This window comes from Trachinotus anak, unplaced genomic scaffold, assembly GCF_046630095.1.
Source record: "Trachinotus anak isolate AG129_WGS33_773 ecotype Australia unplaced genomic scaffold, CSIRO_AGI_Tana_v1 ptg000009l, whole genome shotgun sequence".
Classification (NCBI taxonomy): domain Eukaryota; kingdom Metazoa; phylum Chordata; class Actinopteri; order Carangiformes; family Carangidae; genus Trachinotus; species Trachinotus anak.
This window is the reverse complement of record NW_027273860.1, coordinates 12,606,607-12,623,823: the sequence shown is the minus strand read 5'-3', so window position 1 is coordinate 12,623,823 and position 17,217 is coordinate 12,606,607. Positions and strand designations below refer to the sequence as shown.

Below are 17,217 nucleotides of genomic sequence, written 5' to 3'. Positions count from 1 at the left end.
TTCGGGGAGCAGGGGTGCAGGAGGAAAGTGAGCTTTTAATTACCAGGACAGAAGCAGATGTAGCCGAATCGTGCCCCCACCTCCAAACACACACACACACACACACACACACTCACTCACTGGTGTTTCTTGGCAGCTGGAAGTCATCAGCTTTGGGGGGTGTGTGCATATTTGTTGGGACAGGAGCCTTGAAGCACATTGTTTAAATTTAAAGATGTTCAGCTTCTATTGGCGCTGCTTAGCTTGATGATTATTCATTTTCCTCCCCCTCATTGCTGAATAAATCACATCCTGCTGCTGCCATATCTCCCATTATTTTCAGTGTAATTAATGCCATATAAAACAAACCAGGTAAGTCAGTTCACTCTTTTCACCAAACAATTTAATAACATCTTTATTGCCAACTTTATAACTGGAAACAGCCATTTAACTGGCAATTTCTTTTCTCATTTCTCTGCTTATATTAACAAAACTAACCTATTTTTCAACCAATCAGCTAATGTGTCCCAACAAACACCTGATCAGAAAAACACCGCTTGATTCAGCTTTATAGTATGTACTTTATATAAACTTACATATTATATATATTATAGCTAACTTCATGTTATACACGCAGCATTTTTATTGCTGGATGTGTTCTGCACTATTATCTGATTGATTTAATGTTGTGTATATGAATTTGAAAATTATTTTGTTCTATTTTCATGCATCTTTCTGACATCTGTCCAGATGAAAATTAGCCTTCCAGGCTAAATCTGGCAAATTTACTGTTTTTTTTTTTTCAGTTGATCAATGACCATTTCCCCTGTCGGGTAAACTAATGAAATAAATGTATGATGTCTTTGTACATTTCTTAAATGGTCTGTTAATTGTATTTAACATCAATATTGGAATTATTACTTCAAAATTTATTAAAAATCACATTCCCTGTCACTTCTGTATTATATTGACATTTCAAAATCTACAATTTTGTTTTAATGCAGTAAAGAAAATTAAAACACTGGAAAAAATTGAATGTGCTGTGATATTCAGTATTAGTTCAGATGTTAATGGCTCAGTGCTGTGCAAATAAATTCCCGTGAAACTACAGAACCCTTACAATTGATCAAATTCATTGTCAATGTATATTTTTAATCAACTGCTCCATGATAAATAAATAAAAAATCAAATGCGTCTGTTACTTTCTCCAGCGTGTTTCTTTATTTTGGTGTTTTGAAATACAATGTCAGATTTTTTTCCCCCCATTATTTTGTACAAAACTGATCCGAACAAATGTGTGCACAGATGAAAACACGGTGCCCAGAGTATAAAATGACTTTCTCATCAGTAAAATGGTGCAAAAACTTAAAAAAAAAGAAACACAATGTCCCTGCACATATAAAAATAAATTAATACTTTGTGTGTCCAGTCACTGTCAAACTTTTTGTCTGGTCCTAAAGATTCACACACACAAACTGAGGCTTCATTGGCTTTCCTTCACACCAGCGTGGCCAATCACAATCACTTATGTACACCAACGGCCAATGAAAAAGGTCTATATACATTTAACGAGGTAAAAACTGTGCCACTGAACACCCCCCTGACACACTTCCTCCCCCTACAAACAGCTATATACAACCACACCCCTGCCCCCATCAGCCAACTATCAAGTAGCCTCTAGCTTTCAAACACATGACACAGAGAAGAAGTCATTAAAAGGGTTTACAGCAAGATCTGACTGTATGGAGAAAAGAAAAAAGAAACTTTACACAGTAGTACAAAATGATGTTAAATTGCAACACCAGTGGGCTTTTAAAATATATCATCTTATGCCCATTACACAAACTCCAAATAAATAAAAAAAACACATTACAAGTTGGCTTTGATAGAAGAGAATGCAGCAGAATAATAATTCCTGGTTTCAATAAAGAGACAGCATGTCCAACCTGACGTGTCGAAGTGTTTTTGTAATCTGTTGCCTTAGCAACGCAGCTTAATCACCAGTAGCGTTGTGAAGAATTGGGCTGAGTAACACAGGTAAAAAGAAGGTAAATCCCACCTTCCCTACTTGGCCTCAGGCACTTGGGCTTGGACCCTGATTGGCCAGTCCTGACTGTTGTGGGTTTTTAAGTGGCCGTGGTGTTGGCCTTTTAGGTCCTGATAGGCTGGTCCTGCTTGAGAGGTAGGTTCAGCAGGGGGCTCAATCAAGGAGGATGAAATGTAATGGCTTCCACGCGCTGACAACCAACTGCATAATTTCTTTTTGTGAGGCTGTGCTGAGTGGATTAATACATCCCTCTGAACATTCAACTTGCTTTTTTTTTTTTTCTTCTATTTTTCTGTTTTACATTTCACTTCCCTGAGTGAGCCCCCTGTATCTGGCCCAGAGAAGAGACAGTGAAAAGCAAGGCTTCTGTGGTGACCGTACGAGGCTTGGCTCACTGACATTAATGGATCTACACAAAAGGAGGGAAAGAGACACGGGGAGAGAGGCAACAGTGAGAACATGTGGGATATTTTCACAAGCCTCTTACCCAATATTCCCCTCGGGACCGCTGCGAGACAGATGTCAAACATACATCTGCTACTGTTAAGTCTTGTGGTAGGGAATTGTAGTTTTTTTTATTTTTTATTTTTATAATAATGTATTTCTGCTATTTTTCTTTTTATGTTTGTAGTTCTGTGTGTGCTAGGTTGTGTGCTGAGTGCACAACTCTGGTTAGCTGAGGCCCCTGAGAGTGAAACAGCAGAGAGACCAGACCGAGAGGGATGTGAACAGAAGAAGCAAAGAGAGAAATGTGGAGACAAAAAGAGAGGGGAAATAAAGGGAGACATGACAGAGCAAGAAGAGAAAGAAAAGAGGAAAAGTGAAGGAGCAGAATGATCAGATTAAGAACATACTGAGAGAAAATAATTAAAGGAAAGGTTTCTGGGAAGCTGATATGTTAGACAACTCACCTGTTGAGAGAAGAGAACGGACACACCATGTGCTCTGGTGCTACATACGGACACTAACACACACTAAGTTACTACCAGTCATATTCAATGAAAATCATTATCTCAGCAGTGACAAAATAAGAAACTGAAGCAGCTCTAAGGCTAAAAAGTAAGAAAACTAAACTTGGATGGAAATAAATAGTAAAAATTTACACAAAATTCTGTGTAAAAACTGTAACCTGAAAAAGTTGAAAAAATAAACCTGACTAGTTCAACTAATGTTGGTGACTGCAAAAGACAATAGAAATGACCAAATTCCTACTTTTGTCTTCAGTTATCACTCAAAACAGTGTGTGCTCATGTGTTAGCACAGACCATTATAAGGAATTATCTACCAGGACACAGATTTTTCTGCTGCCAATGTTCTCATCACTGAACAACAAAGTTGACCAACAGGCTGATCTCCCGAAATCTCTGCATATTTATTTAAAAAAAAAACAAAAAAAAAACAACAACAAAAAAACAAAAGAACATCTGCCGTCATGTCTTCTCCTGCCCTGCGACGCCCACCGCCTTCTCAGCCAGCCGCGGCTTCTGCGCCCCCGAGGCGTGTGTGTCAGCATGTGCGTGCTGGAGCGCCAGGAAGGGGTTGGCGGTGATGGCACCTTGACCCTGGCTCTGGGTGCCGGGCAGCAGGTTGTTGATGGGCAGCTGAGAGGAGGAGAGTGGGATGGAGGGAATCTGCGCAGAGGAGGAGAGGGACTGCAGCTGCTGGAGGTCCTGCTGCTGCTGCATCAGTTGGCAGAGCAACACCCGCTGCTGCTCCTGTGGGGGGTGGGGGGGGCGGGGAGCAAGGATGGATAAGGAGGGGAAAGGAGAAGGAATTAGGAGGAAGAGAAGGGAGCAAGAGAAAAATATAGGAGAAAAAATTTGGATAAAAAGAAGAGAGAAAAGAGGGAAAAGGAAAGAAGAGATGGAGTCAAAGTGTTAAGGAAGACAACAATGAGAGATGGAGAAGAAAAAGGTGTGGCGAAGAAGAGGAGGAGGAAGGAAAAAAAAGAATTATTAAGCTTGGTGATTTAGGCCATTGTCCAAAGGAAAATTGTAGCTCGATGTCTTTGTGTGTGTTTAACTGTGTGTGACAGTGGTGATGGCAGTGAGCGGTTGCACGTCTCCCTCTGTGTGTGTGTGTGTGTCGTACCGCTGAAGGCTGCGAGGACAGCAGCTGCTGGAGCTGATGCTGCTGGAGGAGGAGTCTGTGCTGCTCAGACAGCAGGCCGAGCCGCGCAGCACTGAGACAAAACACAACTCACAGTCAGACAAACACAATAAACTCTTGTCTGCACACATTCAGACCTTAGCACAAGACAATTTAAAACATTCTCAAAACATCAGACGTTTAAACTGAGGAGACAAGAGAAACTGCCGACATGATTTTTTCCAAAGTCTCTGACAGACATGAAGAAAACGGAGCTACAGGTGGTGGTGAGGTTAAAGTGACTCCGGTCTCACCTGTTCTTACTAGTTGCTGAGCTGCTACAATCCAACACGCAAGCAAAAGGAAAAACAAAGGAGAGGACCCAATAAAGTTCACATTCAAACATCTTCAGAAATCGAGAGATGAAGCTGCCAGACAAATATGTTCTCTGATATTTTGAAATTATTCCGGTGACAACACAGGGTCTGACAGCTACAATAGTGAAACAGACAACAATTTATGGCAATTGGAACATTTATTTTGGCCTTCGATCCACTGAATATGAGCTGGTTTGTGAGGACAAGGACTGTAACACTGCTTGTAATGAATTTGGTGTGAACATAGAGACACACAGAACAGTATGCTGCATTACTGAATACGATTTTGTACTGGCTCCTTCCATTCAGAGTTTTGTTTAACTGGTACAGTCTGGTCTTGCTGACAAGGACACCAAACACACTGTGGGATGGTAAAAGCAGCCATCACATGTACCTGTTATTGACCGGCAACGTGACGCCCGTAGCTGCTCCCGTAGTGTGAGTGTGCGGGCTGACGGTGCCCGCCGGTGTCTGGATGACCCCATTCAGTGCCCCGACAATTCCCCCCATGCCCAGTGCACTACCGGCACCGAGTGCACCCATCAGCCCTGCCACCCCACCCAGCCCAGCTGGGGTAGTCCCCACTGTGGCGATGCCATTCAGCTGTGGCTGGGGCGGGCTCTGGGAGACAGAGGGAGGGGTGGAGAGGGAAGAGGTGGAGCCACTACTGCTGTGGCCACCACATGACGTACTGTCCTGAGACACACAGAGAGATAAACACCATCAATGACAACTCCTCCATCATAATCCATTTTAACACGATGATGCATGATATAGTTTATCTTAACTGCACATTGACTGCTGAAGTTCACTGCGTTCACCACGAGTAAGTAATCATTATGACACTAGCCGATATAACTGAACTGACTTGTTTGACTGACTCTTGACTAATACACATTTATTTGTTAGTGTGCTGTCTTGTGCGTGATGATGAGGTGCTGCAGGGTTTGAACTGAGACGACCATGTGTTGTGTGTTTGTCTTTACCTGAGCTGCGACAGTTAAAGACGAGTCAGTGGCTCCAAGCTGGGCTCCTTTCACATCTGCAACACAAATGAATAGATTCAGATTATTTCTGTGTTTAATTATGTATACATTAGGGATGCAACTAATGATTGTTTTCATTGATTAATTTCATTGATTATTTGATTGATTATTCTATTCAATGTCAAAAAAAAGCAAAAATTGTCTGTGATGTCTTCAAATGTCTTGTTTTTTCAAAGATATTAATTTAAAATGATATAAAACACAAGAAAGATCAAAGGATCTTCACATCTGGGAAGCAGAAATCAGCTGTTTTGCCTGATGAAACAACTGTAATCAATCAGTCAAAGTAGTTACAGAATTTCATTCTAATAATTGATCTAATGAACAGTTGTTTGAGCTCTAGTGTGTATGCCTGTGTGTGTTTTTGTTTTGGTACAGATCCTGTAAATGCCCAAGATTTGCAGTGAGGCAGGACCAAGCTGAGGTAAACATGTTCATCATCATGATGCTTTTTCCACACAATCTTACTTTAGCTACCTATTTGTGCCTTTCTTAAATAAACAAGTCACTTACAACTGCAAATGACCTCACCAGCTGTCTTCATTTCACTATAAATCATTCACTGTGAGTTGTAAGGGTGCGTGTGTGTGTGTGTATGTACCAGAGGAGGCTGTGCTAGGGGTGAAAGGCACTGATAGCTGAGCACTGAGAAGCTGCAGTCTCTCTTTCTTCATGGTGAGAGTTTTAATCTGCTCCTCCAACCTCCTGTTCTCTTCCTGCAGCTGGTGAAGAGACTTCAACATCCCCACCACTGAGGAGGGGGGAGAGAGAGACAAGAATAAGAAAACTGACTGATCAAAGCATTTGTAGTGGCAACAACTTCTGCTTCCTGCTCAAAATATTTTGCAATTGCTCTGGTTTTCAGTTTACAGCTCACCAGTAATGCATGAGAGAAAACACCCTCAGATTTTAACTTATGAAACTAAGAATCATCTCTGTCACAGTCTGAAGTCAACACGGGCTTTTCAACCTTGAACGGTTTCACCTACACTATAGATGCCATGTGTTAAACTTTTGGGATGGAGCAGCAATGGAGTGATTTTTTTCACAAGCCAGAATACCAATGTTCTGACTTTCTCAAAAGACCAATACTTCCTTTAGGCAAAACCATGTGACTCTGCTCAGCCTTCACACAGCTCTGTTCAAATTCCCAGTGACTGATTGGACAGATATACTCTACAGAGAGGTCAGAGGTCAAGGTCAGCTACAGAGCAGTGACCCTGAAGGCTGTACAGACTCAGCACAGTGCTTAAGGACAACCCGGTCAGGAGGAGGATTTGCCGACACAGGAACTTAAACCTGACTCGTCAACTTGAAGGACGACCTTTCTCACAACTAGGCCGCAGTTATTGATGCCTGAAGGGATGTTCAGATCTGCAGATAACTGACAGATCAACAGACACTGATAACATGAGAAGGTGGCTGAAAGGAGGCAGAAGCAGAATGGCAACAGCTGGAGGCAGAAAGATGATGGATCAATCGATAGAGAAAGAGAAGAGAAATGAGGCAAAAAGGTTGAAATATTCTAATAAATGTATAAAATAGTATATAACAATTAGGTGCTGGACTTTTTTCTATCGTTGCCCGCTGTGCCTTCACGGTCCCCCAACCTTTATCAACTCAGACAGAGTCAGTCAGTCATGTCATGTCTAACATTACAAAGTATTAGAAAAGAGGAAGCAATAACTCTAGAAAAATGAATCACATGAACAGGAAACTGATCCTTTTTTTTCATGTTTCACTAACTAAGGTATCAAAAGAGTCAAGTATTGTATCGACACTAGAATTGGTGTGTGTGTGCATTCTTGTGCGTCTTTGGTGTTGGTGTAGAGTGTGTGTCCTCTCACCGTCTCCTTGCGCTCCCTGCTGCAGCAGGAAGCTCTGCCCTTCATTCCACTGCCTCTCCAGGAGCTGCTCTATGCTGGTGGCCATCGGGGGCAGCGTCTCCCCACTGCCTCCCCCCACCCCTAGCAACCCCAGACCTGGCCCCGGCAACGACCCCGAGGAGTCATAGCGGATCTGCAGGCCACCAATGGGAGAACTGAATGGACGCAGAGAGAGGGAGAGAGAGAGACAGCATGGATAAAAAAGGAGAGATAGAGAGGTCAATAGGGAGATTAACGACCCAACATAAACGTCAGACAAACATAGACACTGCCGGCTATAAAACTACATCAATTTGTTGTTACAGTGGTCTTTAATGAAAAGGGGCCAGGCTTTCTGTCTGTGTGTGAGAGCGAGAGAGAGAATGACGTTGAGAGAGAGGGAGAGAGGAAGAAAGAAGACACGCAAGAGGGAGAGAGACAGAAAAAGGGAAGTGGACTGTCTTGGTGCGATAAATCTCGGTGTGTGTGCTGAGACAATCTGTTGAGTGTGAAAGAGGGGAAATGAGGGACAGCAGGAGAGGAGAGAATGGACAGAATGAAGGGTTTGAATGTGAGGAAAAAGTAAAAAAAAAAAAAAAAAAACGCACAGCGATGGTAAGATTTTTCTACTTTTGGATCAAACTGCAAATGTAAATACTCTGCTTATGAATGTCAATCTTTAAGATTATCCAAAAAAAAGAGACACCGAATGCAAATAATTAAATAAATTTATTGACTGAATAAACATGAGTTTAATTAATAAAAAAATTCCCAGGTTATCTAAAATTATGTTCTACCTCAAGAGAAAATCTAACATTGTCTCTTTCATTTTTCTGTTACAATACTCTCTTTTCAATATTAATGTAACGAGTGTAAAACAAGAAATGATGCAGGTGCAGTGTTCATGATAAAAAAAATGTCACCTACCTCATCAAGTGAAATTATCCATCCCACAAAATAGTAGAAACAAACAAAAATGGATCTGTATCATCAATGTTCCCATCCTGAAAGATCCATGCAAATATTTCCAAACGGAGACGATGCAGAAAACCACTAGACTGTCCTTCCATGTGTGATTAAACCAAGAAAAAAAATCTAACTGGAGTTGAAGGATGGTTACCACCTTCAAAAACACTAAGTTATCGTTGGCTGAGAGAGCGAGAATTGCCTGTAGGGGTAAGAGCGAAAGGGAGAGTGTGCATGTGTGTGTGTGAGGAGAGGAAGAGAGGAGACGACGGGCCAGCGGAGGGAAAAGCAGAGAGGGGGATGGGTGACGGAGGGGGGCCAGAGAGGAATGTAAAAATGGGGAGGGATTTCTGGAGGGGGGGGGCAGTTGGGGGATCTGTGTGTATGTGTGTGTGTGAGTGAGTATATACTCACCGCGGGGTGGTCTTGGGAGAAGCTCTTATTGAGAAGCCCTGAGCTCCGACGCTGCTGCTGCCATCTCCCACCTCTTGATCTGCACACACACACGTGTATACACACACACACACACACACACACACACACAATCAATGGGGCATCCAAGACCACGTCTACACTAAGCTGGCTTAAGATGAAAACCCTGTGAAAACGGCGTGTGTCCACACAGGCATCTTGAGGTCATTTTTGGACAGATTTCCTTATGTGAGATAACATTGTTCAGTCCTGCGATGACGATATAAACCGAACCTTACAGTCACCACCAGACTGACATCAATGAATCTGAGGGTAGCTGGTGTGAATGAATGACTGATGCAAGTCAGACATCACAAGTGTGAATGCAGAGGCTTCCTACGTATCTTGAGGGTTTATGTTGAAGTGGTGAGACAGTGGGTGTCCTCTTATCGGGTGAAGATTAATCATGTTATTGTATGTTATGTAAGTATGTATGTTACATTATGTCATCTTACATGGGAGCTCATCTGGTTCCTTATTGACACTCATATTTGATCTTATTATTTTTAAAAGGAATGAAATTTAGATTAGAATAAGCTAAATTAATTTCTAGAGCAGCAACAATAATGTTTACAGCAGCAGAGTCACTGCATATAAACTCAATAATATCTTTCTGGAAACAAATGTAAAATGTCAATAAAATAAATAATACTCCTGACATGAGTGAAGCTGGATGATGAACACACATCGGTCACTGTCGGTCATTTTCTCTGTCCTCCTCCCTCTGCTGCTGATGTCGCCTGCAGGTAACGCTGCTTGAGAGGGGGCGGCTGCTGTCATGTTCAAAAATGTGTGTCAAATGAAGCTGCGGTCTACATACAGGAAGCTTTCCTTTTAGTTTGTTTTTAACAATTCAGTATCAGCTTAAAGCTAGTGCACTGTGGTTTTGTAAACAAACTGTGGTGGATGGCGGAGGTTGAAAATGTGGCATCTCTTCGTGTTTAAAGCTCGTTGAACAGGTGGTGTGATGAAGAATGCTTATGAGGTTTTGATTTCACTTACAGTGCTATAACTGTGGTTGTTGATCGTTCACTTCTCAGTGGACTCCACCGCTACCTCTGCACTGTCAGTCTTTTTGGATGTGTTTATGGCACATGTTCATATCGCGATAACCTCCGGTGCACCTTAATACGGCTGAACTCGCAGTTTAGATTTTCTCAGTAACATATTTTTATGTTTCTGCTGTCAAGCAACAGAATGAGCAGAAAAGAGTCCTCTGATTGTGATTGTACGATTGCAAACAAGATTACAGTAAGAGTCAAAACTTCTGCACAGCACTACTGCTCCCAAACCCCAAGTAAGTCTATTTGGATTATTGGAGTTTTATAACATCACTATTTAGGATAACTGAATGCATATTTACTTGTATGTAAGGAAAGGGACATATGTGTATATGTATAGGTTTAACTTTACAGCCACAAAGCCCCTGACTAGGCTTGCTGTGCATCATTTTCCAAAAGCTGTGTTGTCCTCATCCACACCAGAACGCACTGCTGTTGTTTTCATATTCACCCACTCAGGAGAGTTTTTGGCTGAGCCAGCTGAGTGTGGACGGAGAACCAATACGAGTCTGTGTAGTGTGAACGCATTGTAATACTTGTGGCTCTGCAAACTACAAAACTCTCTCCCCTCCTTTGAATCTCTTTCACATACGAGCCTTCATTCACACTGCATGTGCATTTCTTTCTCTCTCTCTCTCTCTCTCTCTCTCTCCACCTTCTCTCTCTCCTCCCTCTGGGCCTGTGGCCAGACGCTTCTTTTCATTTTCCTCAGTGGGAGTAATGAATCACACATGCACACACACACACAAATGCACACTTTTGCATTTACACACTCACACAAACTCCCCTCCACTTAAGACAGTCAATCCCAGCTTTTACCCCCACCAGGTCACCACTCCAGTCCCTCGCTTGCCTTCTTTTTAAAGTCCTTTTTCTCTCGTAACCCTCTCCGTCCTGGCACCTCCCTCCAGACACTCAAAGCAAAGAGAAATGACTGCCAAAGTAAACAGGCTACATGCATACAAACACATGCACACCTTGCATGTTTGTGCTCACATGACCCTTATTGGTTCACAAACAGAACTTCACGCTTGTAACGCTGTGCACACGTGCTGTGTGATAGTGTGTACAACTTTACTGCGAGGAAATACCAATGTTAACTAGGGCTGCATGAAGATCATTTTCATCATTAATTAGAGGTGAAACAATTATTGACAAAATTGACAGATTGATACTGACAAAAAACCAATATGCAACTATTTCGATAAGCAATTAATTGTTTCTCAAATTTTTAAAGCAAAAAAGCCAAATATTCTCTTTGCTGCTTTTTCTGTCTTATATCACTGTAAATGAATTAAAAAACTGTAAATGAATGAATTTTGAATTGTTTTTCAGAGAAAATAAGACAACTTTAGATGTCACCTTGGGCTGTGAGAAATTATTTTGCGTCCGTTTTACCATTTTCTGACATTTTACGGAAAGAATAATTAAATTATTAATCAAGTTACTGGCACTTTAACAGCTAATGACACTGATATTAAACAATTTAACATACAATTAAGAGAAAAAAGAAAAAAAAGACAATGCTCACAAGTCAGCGAATGTGACATTTGTGCTTTTAAAATGACTTAATGCATTAATTTCTCTGTAAATTAAATGTAATATTTACCTAGTCTAAAAGCTCATATTTTTTTTTTATACACGACAATTTGTTTCTAAAACCTTTTATTTTTACTCTAGGAAATACACAAACAGAACTGACACACTGACACACACACACACACACACACACACACACACACACACACACACACACACACACACACACACACCCACCCTTGTGCCCCCCTGTCATTCAGCCTGATTAGTGAGTTGACCTGTGGGTCAGAGTGGATCTGGCTCTGATGACTGCTGGCCGGCAGCAGGAACTACCTACCTTCCTCCTCCTCCTCCTCCTCCTCTTTACTCTCTCTCCTTGCTTCTCTCCTCTCTCTTCAACCAGATGTCTTTTATTAGGAAGAGGCTACTCTGATTACTAAAGCCACCTCTTACTCCCTCATCAGCTCCCCTGCACTGGACAGACAACAAACCAGTTCCTGAAGGCACCTCCCCGGCCGCCTCTGCCCCTCTCTCACACCAGCACGTTAACAAATCCTTCTCTTTCTCTCACACTGGTGACAAATTAAGAGGAAAGTTGTATGTTCCACATGTAAATGATGTGTGTGTGAGTCGATGTACTGTATTTGTTTGAAAGGGGGGCAGCGATCGAGGCATGTAACCAGAGCTGAGTGGGAGGAGTTTGAAAATATCACGAGTGCTGACCCTCGACCTCTCTGAGGGACAGAGGGGGCGTGACCTATCCATTATCTCCCGCTCCCTCTTTCTCTCTCTAACACACATGCATAATTTTGTCACAAGCACAGATACACATGCAGACGTTTGCCTACCTGCTGGTGTGGCCTCAGACTGGGCGATGAGTGCTGCCATGGCTGAGTTGGGGTTCAGCCTGTTACCGAACATGTGGGAGGGGGCTAGGTTGAAGACGGACCCTGGCAGACCGCTCACCTGTGGACAGAGGGACAGATACAGAGAAATATAAACCACGACTCAGTGTGAATCATAGTTATGATCACTTAACATGAAGTTTTCTTTAGATGTGTTTTTTTCCAGACACAAACAGGAAATGAGGGGGCAGAAAGTCCTCGTACATTGAAATTATATTGTCTGCATCTTAACAGCTTGGCAATTAGGAAGCGCCAACAGGGAGTTTTAAAATCTTATTTAAGTTAATATCAAGCGATGCCTCGAGTGGCAATAAAATGGTGGAAACATACCAGTGTATTTAAAACAAGTAAAAACATAAAAAGAATCTTTCACTGAATTAAATATAATTTTAGGGCTACAATTATGGATTCTTTTCAAAAAAATTTATTTTAACAATTAGTCTGACAAATATTTTCTTCATTTATCAATTAATAGTTTAGTGATGAAATATTGCAAAATAGTGAAAAATGCTCATAACAATTTTCAGAATTTACAGTGATTAAACAGACTTTAAACAAAAAAAAATTATTCTCAGACTTGAGAGGCTAAAACAATTTTTTGGGTATTTTTGCATGATAAATGACCACAATGATTTCTTGATTATAATATTTGTTGTCTGTTGTATTTTAATTTTATGTCAATTGTTTTAGCACTACATGTTTATTTCTTTAAAAAACCAGGCAGTTGAGCAATGGCATCTACGTTTGAACAGAACAGAAATTTTAGTAAATTAACTGGTATGTAAAATCAGATGTTGCACAGTCCATGGAGTTTCTTTGGTGGATATTCAGCTCGAAGTGTTCACTCTATTTGTATTATGTTTCTCTAGAAGTCTGACTGGCATATTATTAGATATTTAATGAGCCTGAATCCAAAGCTGAGACTCATTTGAACAATCTGGTTTGAGAATTTAAATTCTCTCTGGTCTTTACTATTGAATCCACTTTGTCACAAAGCATCTACAAAGGATTTCATGCCAGTAAATCTTAGTGGGATTTGGAAAAAATATCTGATTGTGAATTTGACACCATCATTATATGCACAAAATATAATGGTATATTATGAATCCACAGCTCATTATTCTGTTACACACACACACACACACACACACACACACACACACACACACACACACACACACACACACACACACACACACACACACACACACACACACACACACACACACACACACAGGGCTCAGAGTGCCTCGCACCCTGACAGCACGCTGACATGCTGACAAAGTGTTTCTGATGCATAGAGTTTAATCCAATTAAGGCATTTCCCAAATAAGGACCATGGAGTGAAGGGTGGGGTGGGGTGTGAGGGAGGAGAGTGAGGGTGGAGCATCAGGAGGGGAATCAGGTGTACAAAATGGCTGACTGAGTAAAAGAGTAAAACTACAACCAAAGCACGTAACACCATAGAAAACTGATTAAGGTCACTGGAAGTTATTTTCTCACAATAAATCTAAAACTTCAGGAGCTCTGCAAATTCTGTCCAAGATGAAATGCATGAGGAGATATTTATTTTTACGAGTTATAGAACAAAAGGTCATTACTTTGTGTTGAAATACTTTTTTTAATGCATTTATGGGTTAGATAAATAAATAAATAAATAGTCTCGTTTACTACAATTTCTACACTTTGACGAGAGCTCTGATCAAAGAAAGACAAACAAAAACAAAAACTTTGACGACCATGAGCAGACATATGTTCTAAACATCAATTACAGAAAGGGTAAAAGAATTAAACAAGTCTTTTGAGAATAAATATAAATCTTTTTGTCATACTGTTCTGGGAGTCATTCCTTCCCTGGTGTTCAAATTTAGGATGTGGGAAAACTAGAAAGTCACATTCTCCCATTACAAATGCATGAATGTGGTATGTCTAAAATAATAAAATCTGGAAAACATCCTGGAAACTCCCATCCCTGTTAAATGTTAAATTCAAAGAAGAAACCTGTTCCCTCTGTCCATTCCCCCCCCGACTGAAATGACTTCAGATTTCTCTTTAGACATCCCTTCCTCCTCCTCCTCCTCCTCCTCCTCCTCCTCCTCCTCCTCCCCTCAGTGCCATAATCCAGCCCCTTTTCCCATCAACATTCATTTTTCATTTACATTCATTTTTCATTCAAAGTCTCTCTCAGACTCCCTTTCTCTGTCCTGGGCTGATAGCCAGTAACAGTAGGCTGAGAGTCTGCTAGCTGACTGAAAATAGCAAATGGTTTCTGTCACTCACACACACACATACACACTGGGGGAAGCTTGTTGTTGGCATCCCTCTATTGTTGCGTAATTTCTGCAGACTTGATTCAGAGTGTGTGTGTCCCAGATGCCCAGAGGCGTGAATCACACTGTACAGACTAACACACTTTTTTAACAATCTGTTGCAACAAAATCAGGGCAAAAAAAAAAAAATCTCTCTACTTAAGTCTCACTCTTGCTTTCTGCTGCTCACTTTCTGTCTTTTTTCTCACTCACTAACTCACTCACACACACACACACACACACACACACACACACCAATAAAAACAAACATCTACAGCCCAAGAAGCCGCTCTATGCATGCTACAAACAGACATGATATCCTGAGCTTCCCTGGGTCTCCTGTCCTCTATAATATGTGCAGCACAGAAAGGAGTTGAGAAGATGAAGGCCTGGCCAGCAAATTCAAGGCATGAGTACACCCCCCCCCACCCACCCACCCCACCCACACAGACACACACATACACAAGCACACACCAGCCCCGACCCCTCCTACCCTCCATCTATCCCTCCATCCCTACTGTGGTGCTTGTCAGATGTCATTACATCACAGGACAACAGAGGGAGAAAAAGAGAAATGGATGGGGACAGAGAGAAGGAAGGTCATGGGTGAGAAAAAGTGTGTGTGTGTGAGAAAGAAAGAGAGGTGGTAAGTGGACACGGGAGAAAAATTGAGTTTGGTGGACACTGCGTGGTCTTCAGGGAGGTTTGAAAGGACAGACACTGGGATCAGTGATAGGAGATGAGTTGTTTTTTTTCTTTTTAAGAGACGGGGCAGTGCTTACGGGAGGGGGCGAACTGATGTTAGAGTTAACGCCCTCACTTTTGAATTTAAACGCATTTAAACCAGTGGAAAAAAACAATGAAACTTGCAGCCCTAGGTCTGAAGATCACCATAATTAAATCTGATCCGGATAAACCTGCTTAACTGTTGCTTCCACCTCTGATGTTTAAATGGGAATACCTTTGAAATGGTATAACATATGGTTCAAATTATTTATTGTCGATAACAAATTCTCAAACATTTCAAATAAATACAAGATAGATGGGATTTTCCTTAAACATGCAGCCTGGATTTTCTGACATAATGAACAGTGAATTAGGATTTTCAAAGCTTTGCCCAGAAGTGTTTTTTCTCCCTGTTCTCCACATTAATCGACATAATGGAAATCATAATACCAAGCGTGTATTACATCATCACATCATCTATGTGGTTTCATTTCATTATATAGGAACCAGAATTTCTACTTTTTCTGAAGGAAATAGTGTGCTACCTTTCTTTCCCTACACATTCCTGAACATGTAGAGTAATAAAAATGCATCATTTACTTTACGGCACAGATCCTGCTCACTGAGGTCAGCGGTTATTGAATTAGGCTGGAGAGTCACAGATGCTTCAGTGACATTTTCAGAGACAGAAAATAGACTTTGTGCTCTGAACAAACCAGAAAACCCCAACAATCAGCTATAAAATAACTCACTGAGTAAACACAATCTACACAAGATCAGGACACACACATTTCACACATAATTAACATGCAGTGGATTAGTAATAGGCTGAGAGATTTAGTGCCTAAGACTTTTAATTAGTGTACTTTGGTTTATTCGTGTTCCCACAGTGTATCTGCACTTAAGCTCACAGATGGGTTAGAGATGAGGGTGACTTGACAGTGAGTGTGTGTGTGTGTGTGTGTGTGTGTGTGTGTGTGTGTGTGTGTGTTTCTGTGTGAAAGAAAGAGAGGTAGAGTGTGTTTAATGAGCATGTATTTCCATATGAGCGTGAGGAGGACATTGACGCTTTTTAGCACAGGTTGGTGTGTTTCAACTCACGTGGGTGGAGGCTGTGCTGGTTAGCGGGGCGGTGGCAGTGAATGGAGAGGGAGGGGCTAGAGAGGGTGTGGGTTGCTGTTGCTGGGACAACTCAGAGCTGGCTCCCCCCACGGCGACAGCTCCTGTCCCCGACGATAACCCATCGGCACCAGAAAAAACACCTGCGGAGAAATCAGAGATAACAGACATTAAAATTAAAAAAAAAAAAATTAGATTCAGCTGTTTCAGTGTCACTGTCACGGTTTGATGGGACTCTTCAATAGAACGGAGCCTTTGTTAATGTTGTTCGAACATCATCTGTGCTTTTCCTCCGAAAAGTTAAAAACTCTGAGTTTGTTGACTTTGGAGCAGCTCTAACATTCCTCTTTTTTCCCCGGGATTTTTCCCATGTGCCTTTGATGTTTAGCACATGTATTTCTTTCTAAAATGAAGCATCTGTCAGCATTTGTTATTGCTTCATGTTATACACATCTCATATCCAATCCCAGTTAACACATTTTACTTGGATAATAGAAACCTGTCATTTAATGCTTTTGTATCCACAGTTATAGAATATCTTTGCACAAAGAAGTGACAGAAATGTTGATAATCTGATAAATATATGACGGTAAATTGCTACATTATAGCACAACCCATTTACAGAAATTAAAGAGTTAGATTTTAAACAAGTTGAAGAGCTGCCTTTTACAAATTTAATGGCCGATTATACATTATTTCTGAATCAGAAAAATGTAATG

General features: G+C 41.2%; 1 protein-coding gene across 4 annotated transcripts in view; it reads right to left on the bottom strand.

The window, feature by feature from the left end:
- Nucleotides 1-1,177: 1,177 nt before the first annotated feature.
- Nucleotides 1,178-17,217, bottom strand: part of mllt10 (MLLT10 histone lysine methyltransferase DOT1L cofactor) — a 44,542-nt gene continuing 28,502 nt past the window's right edge. For 3 of the 4 annotated variants that reach the window (XM_071485410.1, XM_071485411.1, XM_071485412.1), the window contains 9 exons: nt 16,481-16,641; nt 12,288-12,405; nt 8,783-8,861; nt 7,385-7,578; nt 6,139-6,288; nt 5,478-5,533; nt 4,886-5,187; nt 4,118-4,208; nt 1,178-3,741 (listed from right to left, as the gene is read on the bottom strand). In XM_071485410.1, the coding sequence (XP_071341511.1) occupies nt 3,457-3,741; nt 4,118-4,208; nt 4,886-5,187; nt 5,478-5,533; nt 6,139-6,288; nt 7,385-7,578; nt 8,783-8,861; nt 12,288-12,405; nt 16,481-16,641 (1,436 nt within the window). In that variant the 3' untranslated portion in view covers nt 1,178-3,456. Of the gene's footprint in view, nt 3,742-4,117; nt 4,209-4,245; nt 4,453-4,885; nt 5,188-5,477; nt 5,534-6,138; nt 6,289-7,384; nt 7,579-8,782; nt 8,862-12,287; nt 12,406-16,480; nt 16,642-17,217 lie in introns of those variants that run through there. The other variant, XM_071485413.1, reaches the window with a different exon arrangement.